The sequence below is a fragment of the Filicampus tigris genome, chromosome 7 (genome assembly GCF_054856515.1).
Source record: "Filicampus tigris isolate MCC_2025a chromosome 7, RoL_Ftig_1.0, whole genome shotgun sequence".
NCBI lineage: Eukaryota > Metazoa > Chordata > Actinopteri > Syngnathiformes > Syngnathidae > Filicampus > Filicampus tigris.
In genome coordinates, this window is record NC_141223.1 from 8,129,520 (window position 1) to 8,143,077 (window position 13,558).

The following is a 13,558-nucleotide window of genomic DNA, read 5'->3' on the forward strand; positions in this document are numbered from 1 at the left end:
GATAAAAAAAAATGCTTTTGACAAATTACAGGAACACTCTAATTGATGCTAAATATTTCCCCCCACTTTATTACATTACATCATCTTGCAGGCTCTTCTGACATTAAAGGTGAACAGCTGACCCAGTTGTTACCCAAAGTTTAAACTTGTCAAATTTCATGCTTCGCCTCTAAACAAGTTAAACTAAGTAAAGTAACAATTTGTAATTGTAATTTGAAAATGCGTGTTAAAGTGGGGGTGGGGGTGGGGGACCTTAATCAGACACGCATGTGCGCGTATGAGGGAGGCCGGCCCCTCGGCCAGGGTGGCCGCTCAGAGCGCCTCTTTCCCGGATACACTTGCCAGGCGTCCCGCTGGCTGCTTGAGAAAGTGGGCGTGTGCGGCAGAGCTGTTGCTTTCGAGAGCAGGTTATAAGCAGGAATGCTCAGAGATGGGTGAATGAAAGAAAACAGGATTTGGGGGGTGTTTTAGCATTTTAACTTGGCTAACAGAGAAGTTGATTTTGCATGATACAGGCCATTTAAGAGAATTAGTTGATGTTGTCTACTACAATTTATGGTGAACGCCTTGAGGAAAAAATGCTATCTGGTTAGCAATCAAGCTAATGAAAGTGGGGTAGGCCTAGCTACTATTTTGTGTGCAAAGAAGTTAGAACGTGAATTGAATTATATAACTGAATGTAAACATTTGTTCTTACTTTTATACTTAAGTGTATTTCAGAGTGTTTTCTTTCTTCCTTTTTTCTACATCTGCTTTTACCAAAGGTTTATTTCTGTATTCTTCTTTTTTTTTAACACGTATCCAATAGTTTGTCACCTTTTTCGTGGATGGATTCCATTGGATTATGTGAGCATCCAGTATTGTGGCCAGTAGCTGTTTTATAATTTAACTTTATCAAGCGACATTTCAGTTTTCACATGCTGCAGCCCGTGCAACCACCCTGGCCCCTCCGCATCAGTCACAAGGTCCCCCGCCCACAATCCCCTCATCTCTCTCTCTTTCTCTCTCTCTCTCTCTCTTTCTCTCTCTCTCTCTCTCTCTCTCTCTCTCTCTCTCTCTCTCCCTCTCTCTCGCTCTCTCTCTCACACACACACAAACACACAAAATGGATCATTCCAAATTCACCTCCCCTTTCCTCACAAGTTCACTCCCGACTCTCCACCTCACTTCTTCCAGAGGCCGCTTCCACTAGAGTGGATTCATGCTCGGCCCTCGCACTCCTCGCCCGCCATGCAGAACAACCACACCAAAGAACACCTCTACAAAATCCTGGTCATAGGAGACCTGGGCGTGGGCAAGACCAGCATCATCAAGCGGTATGTGCACCACAACTTCAGTCCAAACTACAGAGCCACCATTGGCGTGGACTTTGCCCTCAAAGTGCTCAACTTGGACCAGGAGACTGTGCGCCTCCAGCTGTGGGACATCGCAGGTACCACTCTGACACTTTTGTAATTTCTTGTAGCTATACTCTTTGACACATTCTGGGGGTCAACTGTTAGTGCTGTTAGAAATAATGTGAATAATACTGGTGCACGTTTCTGTTATAAGCAATGGAATATCTGACCAAGTGCCTTAAAAATAAACTGATTTGCACAACTTTTAAAATGTGCATATTTAGAACAGATGATAACTTAAGTAGAACGTACATTAAATAGTGTGACGGGGAAAATTACATGTTTTTTTGTTTAACCACAATGAGCCTTTTTTTCCCCTATATCAGCAACTATGACATTATTCCTAAAAGAGTTTTATTTCATATTGAATCCATGTTAAGATAAGCGGGCCGCTTGGGAATGGGAGTTTTTGCACAAGCGGCGTCTATCATTATAGTAGAATATTTGTAATTGACATTACAGTATCTGGACACATGCTGTACATGTGATGTGCAAGGGAGGGGACGGCAATAAACATGTGACTGTGTCACATTACATGTTTACGGTTGTTCCACACACACGCGGCATCCCCTGCGTGGAAAACTAACAATTCAGCTACAGCTCCGGAAAGAGACCTTTTGCAAAGTTATCAGTTTATGCTGAAAAATGCCAATCCAACACATCTTCATTGAGATGCAAAGAAACTGAGAAATAGTTTGTCAATTTCAGTGATTGATTTCAGTCCTCTTATTTTTTCTTTTGTTTAAATGTTTAATCTTGTTTTGACGTCTTGATTTTTTTTTTTTTTTTCCCAGAGCTGTTTTTCACAAAGCAACTCTCTCTACGATTACAATAATACGGACATAAGTTGACTGGTAAAGTCAAAGTTATTGATATTTTATTTTGAGTTGTTCGGATAATGAATGATGGCTTGTGCCTGAGAGAGCAGAACCAAAGGCTCCAATCGCAGGCTCATCTCGTGTGAGAGGCGGCTGAAGTTGACCTGCTGCTCACAGTCCTCCGTTGCACTTTGTCCACTAAGCACAAGCGGTCATGTGTCTCTGCCTCATGTGAGCCAGATTTGAGGCCCAGCCCGTTTGTACCAACAATGTTTATTGCGGACCTTTTAGAATGAATCGTAAACGTTCCGCCCGGCCTTTTATCACGTTACTCAATTGGTTGCGCAAGAAGTAGCGGGATCTCGTTGGGATAAGGTCCTTCACTTTAGAAGTGGGGTGATAAAACATTTGGTATATACCGAAAAAGCCTCTTTGATATCCAACTTTGATTTATTAAACACATTTAAACCAATCAGTGAAGCAATTACCTGTGATATTTTCGTATAGAGGTATATTATTGTTATTTTAAACAACTGCTACATCACAGCTTTCTATTGCCCCGTGGCCCTCTATCCCGACATGGTTAGCATGGCTGCTACAGCATGCTGGCGTATCCATCTTCATATCTGTGTTTGGATTTCTAATAACACTTTCTAAGTGTAAATAGTTTCAGATTGTTTTAGAATTTTAGGTCGCTTTTAACAATAGTTAGTAGAAAAGAGGAGAAAGTCACATGTTGAGACAAATTGAATTTGAAGTGCTCACTGAAGTCAAGGATGGGAAAAGAAGTGTCCATACAACATTCCAATAGGGCTTATCAAATTAATTTTTTGCCCTCCGACAAGCTCAGCGGTGGGCACAGCAACCTTTCATCCAACTTCTCCTGTTAGCATTTCAAATGTTTTGGGGCCTTGCTCTTTAGCGATAAATGATTCATCTTTCATAATTCCAATTCCGCTTCCGATTTTGTGATAACTGTTTGGGGAAGGCCTCTTTCTGTTCCTGCGTAGGTGAAGTCTGCCTTCACCTACGAGTTGAAGTAGAACAGAGATTGTAGAGGTAAAACGACTTTATTTGTGCACAATGTACAATGTGTTCTCTGTATTTCATTGCTGTCCTGTGAAAAACACAGTATGTCCAATTCTGGATTTAAATTTTCACGTTAATGTGATGACTGTAACGCGGAAACATGTAAAAATAAGAACATTGAAGAAAATGGACATATGTGTTTTTCACAGGACAGCGATGATTTAACCCAGAGGTGTCAAACTCCAGTCCTCGGGGGCCGCCCTCCTGCATGTCTTAGAGGTTTCCTCGTCCTCGTCCAACACACCAGATTCAAACGATCGGGCTCCTGCAGAACTTGCTGATGAGCTGATCATTTGAAACCGGTGTGTTGGAGTAGGAAGAGATGGAAAACAGGCAGGAAAGCGGCCCTCGAGGACCGGAGTTCGACACCCCGGATTAACCCATCCATGAAGAGCAGTGCAGGGGCGGAGCTACGTGATGACCAGGGGCGGCCCCCACATTTAGGGAAAGTTTTTGATAACTGTGACCTTTCTGCCATTTTCACATGGATGAAGTATTCTTCGACCCCCTGATACTCTACCACAAGTCATTTATAGTTATAGTATAGTAAACCATAGAAACACACACAGGCATAAGGAAAACACGCAAAAAATGTATATGCATCCAAAAGGTTAAAAGAACAGATCAAGATTGAATCAACCAGAGGTTCTTAAGGCCTATGCCATAGGCGGTAAGAACATAGGCCCTATGGCAAAGCACATTTTCCTTTTTATCTTCCTCTTTGAATGGTTTGTCCCATCTCCAAATCTGCACACTGTTGTTTGACTGTGTTCAAGCAGTCAAGCACACAAAAGGCCTTTTTATTGCTCGTGAATGTCATTCTTCATCCTGAAAAAAGAAAACATTCAACCAGAGGTGGGAGCGTGAGGGAATTTTGCCGATTTGTCCATCGGTCATCAGAGAAACGTGAGTCCATCAGTCCATCACCGTCTGTCGGTACTGACACACTGCCCTCCGCTGAGGTTAGTGACGATTCAGGTGCCGGACGGAAAAAAAACGCTTCCATCGGCGCTTGGTGTCAGTGTTTCAAAGTTTCCGTCAGTCGTGGGTCCACCAGCAAAGCGGGAGCCCATCAGTGATAGACTGACAGACCTTTCGTCCGTTCTGACAGAATGCCCACCTCTGCCTTCAACCTAAACCTAAAGTGGAATTCAACCCAAACACATTTTTTTCAAGAATATGTTCCCAGCAGGCCCACTAGTTGAAACATGGCATTCTGATAAATATTGTGTTTGTGGAATAAGAGTTAATCCTTAGTTAATCCACCCCTTTTTAGCCATCTCTGGGGGCGGCCATTTTGTCACTTCTGCCGACTGAAAATGACATCACACTTGCTCAGGGCTCAGATAACGACCAATCACGGCTCAGCTTTAGAAAACAGGTCAGCCGTGATTGGTCGTTCCCTGAGCCTGAGCAGTTGTCATTTTCAGTCGACAGAAGTGACAAAATGGCCGCCCCCAAAGATGGCTAAAAACAAATGAATTAACTCTTATTCCACAATATTTAACAGAATGCCTTGTTTCAACTAGTGGGCTTGCATAGAACATATTCTTGAAAAAAATATGTATGGGTTGACTTTCCCTTTAAGTATAACAGCAAACTTAGTTTTTATACAAGTGGTCAAAATTTGGATTTGCTCGATTATTAAACTACAGTAAAATGTCAGATTTATTGGAACACACAGATCCCAAAATGTGTGTGCATACTGTTTATTTGTGCAATACTCTATGTGTGTGTGTGTGTGACTGTCTTTTATAGGTCAAGAAAGATTTGGCAACATGACCCGCGTTTATTACCGCGAGGCAATGGGCGCTTTCATTGTGTTCGACGTGACAAGGCCCGCCTCCTTCGAGGCAGTCACCAAATGGAAGGAGGACTTGGACTCCAAAGTGACACTAGCCAATGGGAAGCATGTGGCCACGGTGCTCTTGGCCAACAAATGTGACCAGGGCCGGGATGTACTCACCAATAACGGAATAAAGATGGAGCAGTTCTGCCAGGAGAATGGCTTTGTGGGATGGTTCGAGACATCTGCTAAGGTAAAACACACGAACGCACACACCCGCACGTACACACGCTTTCTGTTCAACTACATGAATGTCCTAAATCTGCCGCAAATTCAAGAGCCCCATCCAAACTGCCCTTCTGTAAATTTGTAGCGCCGGCATAGATTTGCCTGTGCCTTTCAGACACACCTCACAGAAGCGTGCGCTTTAGGATTTGTCCAGTTCCACTTATTGGTACATAAAAAATGAAATATGTGGGTTTTTTTAAAGCCCAAATTAAACAATGAGACTGAGAACAGTAATAGGAAAGCTTTTAACTTGTGTCATTGCTGCAAGGGTATCAATTTTCCTTTTGTCCACCTGGTTATATATATTTTTTTTCCCATTGGATAAATTTAACAAAATAAGACGCTTTGGATACTGAGATTTGGGAACATTTACAGTGCTTCTTTTGTATTCACATAGATCTAAAAGTAACTCAGAGACAAAACAAGAACTGCTCTGTCAAAAAAACAAAAAACATATTTGACCTGCTTTGGCAAACTACCTTCAGCATGATTGTAAAACGTCCACTTTTTAGAAAGTGACACTTCCAGAGAGGCAGAAAGCTTTCTAGAGGCACAGAAAAGGTGAGCGGCTTTGCTAGCAGCCAAGCTCTGGTCAGTGCTGACTCCTTTTCTTTTCTTTACTTTTCCTTTGTTTCTTTTCTTTTCTTTTCTTTTCTTTACTTTTCCTTTGTTTCTTTTCTTTTCTTTTCTTTTCTTTTCTTTTCTTTTCTTTTCTTTTCTTTTCTTTTCTTTTCTTTTCTTTTCTTTTCTTTTCTTTTCTTTTCTAAGATGAATTGAATGAAGCAGAATTAGCAAACAAAAATTTGTACTACTTTTCCTTTGAATTAATGAGTTCTTTTGTTGTTATTATTGTGACTTTCGCCTTTAGTCCAGTTTTGGGACTGGCTGTGGTTGATATTGGGGCTCTGGTTAGGAATTGAACCCACACTGGTTGTAACACAGCAGCATGTACCACTATAATTTGCCCTATTAAATATATTTACAATACACTATCTTTTTTAAAATTTTTTATTATCCCTGGCACTATTTGCATGGAGCAGGTTTAGGACAAGATGGAGATGGTGGGTAGAATGTAAGAGAAATGTGAATAATGACAGTATTTCCAATACTTTGTAATTATAGGGTGGCAAAATTCAGGTGATATGGCGAGCATGTCTGCTTCACACTTCTAAGGTATTTTGGTAGACTGGCACCCTTGTGTTCAGCGTAAAAATGAGCATAACTTCATTTTCGTGCCGGCGTAGGTCTAGTCTACCCAAGTCTGGAGCCGTGTTGCGCCTCACTGGGAGTTGCCTCGCTCCCGACTCATCTGACAACTTGGTGACAGAAAGTAGTAGCTCAGCGCAAAAACGGGCGCATCTTCTTTTTCGTATCCGGGCAATAATCTAGTTCAGTGTGTTAGAGAATTTGATAGATGCGCAACGCCTCACTGGGCATTCATGCCTCGCCCCCGGCGCATCTGCAAATTTGGTTACACAAAGTAGACTAGATTTTAGACCACGTCTAACTGCGCGCAGGTGGTGTAACGTGATTTGAGCGTATTTGATCGAGGCACGGGCAGACAAATTGGGTGCAGGCATACAAATTCTGATTTCATTCAGAAATATGACAACACTGTGGGACAATCCTTCTGAATCATTGTAGAAATCAATTAATTGAACAAAATATTATGATCATCCTAAATATTTTACAAAAGCACTATCCTGACCACATGTTATAATTGAGGAGGAGTGGGGTGCACCGTCGGGGGTGCAAGGCGGTCTCCAATAGTCATCATCCGCAAGGGAGGTCTTGCAGTTTCCGCTGTACAAATGCACTTGCACGCGCTAATCTCATCTTTCGCAGCGCCGCGAGTAAATTTCTGCTTCCGCAATGTCAAGCACTTGTACGCTCCCACTGCTCTGATTTGAATGGGAATGAGAGGAAGCACGCTTCGATCGGCCGGGAGTCGGCTCGTTCCAATCTCACAACGGCGCAAACGCCCCGCTACTTTTCAATTCCACCTTTGCAAAGTCTAGGAAAATACCACAAGAAAAAAAATCCCACCCATCCGAGCAGTTCGACTGTGCTTTGTGCTAAACTTGCGCTCAGCTATAAACAAAAAAATGGCCCTAAGACTTAAGCGTCATGTTCATTTTAGTACACACTTGTTTGTTGTTTTTGTGCCGATTTGATCTCTAAGTAGGTTAATATGATTTAGAGCCACTGAGGACAAAGCTGGTGCAATGTTCTCCACTATGCATTCGTTCAGTTATTCTTAGCCATTCCAGTCAACATTTCAGTTGCATATTAAAAGTGCATCATTCATGGAACTCTGCTGTGCCTTTGCCAAGCTATGTAGTTGATCAGATGTGCTTTAAATTCTGTTGGTAGTGGCTGACTCCTCTGAATGTACTACCCTAACAACTTATATATGGCTTCTGCTGGAAATATCTGCTCAGGAAGCCAGGAGTCATGTTGACTCTAGACAAAACCGTTGACTTGTGTGGCGTGTGTGACTTGAACCGACACAATGACACAACCGTAAAGCCCCCGCATGTCATGAGTGATGTGCTGCAGGAATGTCACAGCGAGGTGGTAAGGGAGGAAAATAGAACAAGACGCGCACGTAGACATGCAGACACTTTGACACTCCCCGGCACAACAGTTGGCGCACCTGCACAATCTAATGAGATCCGGCGCAACAGCTGTAGCGCAGTATATCATTGCAAGTAAATCATAATACAGAGGTACCTTGATTTTCTTATTTGGATGTTCCTTGATCGAGCTTGAAATTCAGTTTACTCAGTATCAAATTCACCCATTAAAATGCATTGAAATGGCAAGAAGCCGTTCCGGCCTCTCGAAAATGTTATCAATAAAGAGAAATTGCAATGACAGCATTTTTTAAAAGGCTTTAAGCCTTAAGTGACAAAGTGGCAGGTGCACTTTGTGCCATGTTTAACTGCTTTAGAATGTTGGCGGAAAAAACTCCATTGCAAAGCTCCAACAAGTTCACCAAAAAATGGAAAGAGTAAATGTGGCTTTAAGCCTCTGTTCATTTTTCACAATTTCCTGATTTGTCGGCAGATGTAAAAGATGGACTAAAATTGTAAATTTCTTGAACACATTTATTTTTTCAATAACTTGAAACGGAGGAAACAGACAGAGGCTAAGTATGGTAAGCTAACTAGCGGACAGAGAAACTAACGGAGCGACAGAATTCATTTTCTACTCACTTTCACCTTTTAAATCAAGAAACGATTTCACATTGTGTCGCTGTTAAATAGTATTATTGCATCATGTCAAACCGAGTGTTACGCTGCTTTCAGATCACTCACATCATGGGGCCAAAACAACACTTTTATTCCGGCTATTTGTGTTTTGTCGGCCGTGTTGGAAGTTACGTATTACAAAGCTAGCGATTTACAGAAACATTACGTTCCTCAGCAACCAAGCCATGCCACATATTACATGAAACTACGATGTGACATTTCATTACCTTATGTGCTGTGCTGTCAGCACTAAATATCCTACTGCACTGGGGCAAAGCGCCGGGCTTGAGAAGTGCTTTGGGTCACACGGGACGCACGGCAGCCTGTCATTCTGAACCTGCTTTCAGCCCCTTGAACCTCACTGAAGAAAGGTCCTACCTGTCTCTTCCTCACGTCCCGGTGTCGCGCCTCTTTCTCTGTGCACGCATCCAGCCAAATGTCATTCAGCACTTAACTAAGCTTAACTGGAACCTATCGCGGTCAGTGTACTGAGTATCAAATGACACAGGCTATGCATGTTTAAAAAGATTCAATGAAAGAGATCCACTTTCCAGTGGTTGAAATGATCCAAATCGCTATTTTTCAATACTTTTTGGTAGACCAAAAATCGACCTTACCCATAATGCACCGCGTGGGGATCTACAAGTCGCTTATTGGCAAGCTGGAGGCTATCGCCGGGCACATTAGAGACTTCAATTAACCTAATATGCATGGTGTTGGAATGTGGCAGGAAGTCAGCGTATCTAGAGAAAACACGCTCATGAGCACAGGAAGTCCTAAGCCGAGGTTTGAACCTTCAACCTCAGAACTGTGTAGCAGACATGCGAACCACAAGGCCACTGTGCCCCTTGTTATAATTATTAATGGCAAATAACATTAATAATGAGTGAAGTATTAATCGGTGCCAGACATTCTCAGACCCTCTCTTACCCTAACATTTAAAAAAATATATAATTAAATATAAATAACTTCCTGGGGTTGAATGGCTGCACTGTGAAAAGACATATAAAAACGTTTTTGGCACTGAATACGTTAATTTTACATAACACATATTAGCATATATTTAGACATTTTATTTACTCAAATCGTTGGTTAATTAATTCCATTTATAATTAGGAACTTGCAAATCTGTCCTTTTAAAATAGAAAATCGAATTCAGCGCCTAAGCACAAGTTTGCCCACCCTTGCATTGATGAATACGGATTTGAAAATGCAAATTTTCTGTCCTTGTTGAATATAAATAATGCTGTGATGCAGTTTGCAGGTAACAAAGTATAAAAGGTAATGAATATTTTTTTTTTTTTTTTTTTTTTTTCTGGCTTGAAAAGGCTTTCCCTCGGTGCAATCCAAACAGTCACATGCCACTCGCTCAGTTAAAGAGCATGTCATGCAGGAACAGTCAGTTTAAGTGAGACAAAATAGCCATGTGTGGGAAATGGTTCCCTTAAGCAAACTGTGTTCTCTCATTTCGATCCACATCGTTTGCGTTTTCTGCATGCGTGTTATGTCCACTGATAGTGTAGTGGTACACACGCCTGAGTTGTGTGCGGGCAGCGTGGGATCGATTCCCGCTCAGTGACAGTGTCTATGTGTGCCCTGCGACTGGCTGGCGACCAGTTCGGGGTGTAGTCTGCCTTCGCCCATTGACGGCTGGGATAGGCTCCAGCAATTCCCCGCGACCCTGTATAGGATAAGCGGTTTGGAAGATGACATGACATGACATGGCATGCGTGTTTTCATGTTGTGTTCACAAGAGAAGCCCTTCAAGTGAAGCGTGACCATACTCTGCCTGCGAGGGTTCTATCATCTATATTCTCCGTGATGCAAAGTGACACAAAAGAACATTGAATAGGCTTCATAAATACAAACAATGTCAAACAAATGTAAAGAAACTCAAGAACAGTCGATACAACTTTGTTTGGATGAGCAACATTGCTTTTATTGTGATTTAAAACCTTTTTTTTTTTCCTTTTCCAAATAATCATTGGGTTCAATCAGGGTCGGAATGATCTGAAATGTAATTGCACATCTGATAAATGGCTCACTTTCTGCCTGAAAAATCCTCTGGTCTCATGCAGCTCTTCAACACACTCATTTTCAGCTCATTCAGCCTCTAATGACGCCGCATCAGGAGTTGACATTAGAGGCTCTTTTTTGGGGGGAGCGTGTGGCTCGATGGCCATTCTACCACCTGTGCTAAGCCACTGTTGAGAAGTCCATGACAGCTGTGCCAGATGTTCCTGTCTTGTTGGGAAAAGTGCTCTCTTGTTTTATAATGACCTGTTGTTATTTTTGTCCAATGGAATCTTAGAGGTTGAATACAATCTGTAATCAGAAACAACATTACCCTCGGAAATAATTGGATAATGGGACCCAGGCTCATATTGTCACGATTGTAAAACCTGTGTTAATCTGTACTGTAAGTAGCAATTTAACACAAGTGTAAAAATAAGTTAACTGTCAACATAAAAACGATTAAACATTCTACCTTACGTTTAATTAAAGGAACATTGCGTGTTAGGTGACATTTCAAAGCTATGTTTACATGAGAACGACTTTCTTCATATTTTTGAAGTTTCACATTCACATTACATTAGCAAAACAATCCCCACTATGGTGACCCAGTGGTGATAACTACAGTAAAAGCAAGATGCAGCAAGCACACAAGCGATTTGACACAATTCTAGTGATGGGAAAATGAAGCTTCAAATTTGCATCATTAACCAGCTGTTGTATTTTTTGACTCCTCTAGATGGCACTGTAACTTTCACTAATTAGCATCCTGTGAAACACTAATACGCATTCTTGTGCAACAGGTACTGGCTAATGCTAACAAGAAACTTACTTATTGCTTGTGTGTTTGTCTTTGAGGCACACATCCGGACAAAATGTCTAATTCAATACACACGTTCCTGACGGAGTCACACCCTCCGCTTAGCCACCGTGATGTCACTGCCCGTGGCCGAGCCGCTTGAACTGCACTGCTCGAATAGTAAATACACAAATGAACGCAAAAGTGGTAAATGCTTGAGGCACCTACTGTAAATTGTAGAAATGAACATATTTTCCCTAACAATCAGTGACTTTGTGACCATCTTTACAAACTGTCTGTGTATCGTTAGCATGGAGACAAGCCCGCTCCACACGCGCTAGCTCGAAACACGAAACGCAAAAGAAAGAAAACGTTTTTCAATTCCATTATTTTGTAATTATATTTGTGTCGCTTCCCCCTCTTTCTATCTCCATGCTTAGGAAAACATCAACATTGACGAGGCGGCAAACTGCCTGGTGAAACACATCATTTCAAGCGAGAACGACATGCTCCAGTCGGAGGTCCACGACACCATCACCCCCCACTTGGAGACGGACAAAGGCGGGACATGCTCTTCCTGCTACAGATCGCAGTAATGGCTCTCGACGCGTGGGCGTCCTTGTGTATGTCATTCCACACAAAGTTGGTCAGTGCGCAGAGGCGGAGCTTGTTGATTTTTCGGGAGGATGTGTTTCTCCTCCGACAGCTCGTTTTGGCTGCGGAAGGGCGAGCGCTGAAGGAATGAGCGCATAGAAGAAACGGTTGAGAAAGAACAATAGACGAGGCTGCGTGTGCCCGTCAAAGACAAGGTCACTTGCGTCTTTAGCATTCCCGCTTCTGTAACCATGGAGACGCAATTAGTCAATGAACACATGCACAGAGCGAGTGCAGCAAATGAAAGAATGTCTCTGCGAAAGGTTCAGATCTACAATCTATGTTGGCTGTCACTCCTTATGACCTTTGCATCGTAGTCTCTCGCCCACTCTTTGGTTTTCTTCACTCGATTTGAGGTCTTTCTTCTCTTTTCTTTCCCCTCTCTACTGACTATAAACAGAGCGTTCCTTATTTCCTTTGCAATTATCCGAAGCAGCCCTCCTCCACGTAAAACATAACTACAGTTGCAATTAACTTATTCGCTGCCAGCCATTTTTTCCGAGCAACCACCTCCACCTTGCTAGCCCTTTTGAAGGATTTTCACTGATCTTTCTTTCAAGAGCCACAGAATATTGTGTTCTTCCAAAAGGAAAGATTACTGTCATCTTTCATTTGAAATTGTTTTTTCTACCTTTCTCAGTTTTTTAGTAATCAGCAGAACATAGCCAAATTTCCCCAATTTTTCTGTTTCTGACTAGAAAACAGAGAAAATGAGCTTTTTAATATTTTTTTGCTTTGTGACATCTCAAACGTCCAAACGTTGCTTTCCTTCTTTACAACGTGCAAAACACTGAGGTTTTGATGGCGAAAGAGCAATTTATTAGCAAGTATAATAACTACAGTATTACAATTTTCAAATTTGACCAAACTGTATGAACTTTGAACTATATGCAAGTATGTCCATGTGTGTGTGAGTGCATGTCCGTGTGAGTGTGGACTGTTGGGTTATTTGTTCACCACGTCTATACCTACTTAGAATTTTTGCATATGAAACTATATAAAAGTGTGTGTGTCTCATTCACAATATGTTGGAGTCCTCATCTTCAAAGCCAACAGGACGGTCAGGCCACTTATCTTCATTGAAATTCACAATGACTCTTTTATATATTAAAACAATTATTTATGTTAAGTCTATCTTGATTTTATGTTTAAATAAAAAACATTGTCCGTAAACACTACTGTTACAACTTCCAATAAACACACTTGCAATAAAGTACTGGCACAAACAGTTGTCATTTTTTATGTTAAGTGGAATTGTCGCGGCTGCTGAAAGGAAATAATAAAGTGACTTCTAATCTAACTTATTTACTTTTAAAACCAAATAATCAGTAAGGTAACTAAATTATTTTTTCAAGGTAACTGTGGCAACACTGGTTACACCACAATAGCCTACTACTTGCTCTGAAACTTTTATGCTTTACACCACTTATGCATTGTAGTTATGTTCACCACAAAACAGG

General features: G+C 41.6%; 1 protein-coding gene across 1 annotated transcript; it reads left to right on the forward strand.

Annotated features, from left to right (window-relative positions):
• The first annotated feature begins 287 nt into the window (after positions 1-287).
• rab38a (RAB38a, member RAS oncogene family) lies at positions 288-13,324 on the forward strand. Its single transcript, XM_086035646.1, has 4 exons — positions 288-965; positions 1,177-1,432; positions 5,063-5,343; positions 11,885-13,324. The coding sequence occupies exons 1-4, from the start codon at positions 918-920 to the stop codon at positions 12,038-12,040; spliced, it is 741 nt and encodes a 246-aa protein (XP_085891772.1). The 5' UTR covers positions 288-917; the 3' UTR covers positions 12,041-13,324.
• Positions 13,325-13,558: the final 234 nt, after the last annotated feature.

Excerpts from the sequence above, each read along its gene's own strand:
- rab38a (XM_086035646.1), top strand. The coding sequence starts at position 918 with ATGCTGCAGCCCGTGCAACCACCCTGGCCCCTCCGCATCAGTCACAAG. Across the intron at positions 966-1,176 it reads CCCTCCGCATCAGTCACAAG|AGGCCGCTTCCACTAGAGTG; the intron begins GTCCCCCGCCCA and ends CACTTCTTCCAG. Across the intron at positions 5,344-11,884 it reads GGTTCGAGACATCTGCTAAG|GAAAACATCAACATTGACGA; the intron begins GTAAAACACACG and ends CTCCATGCTTAG.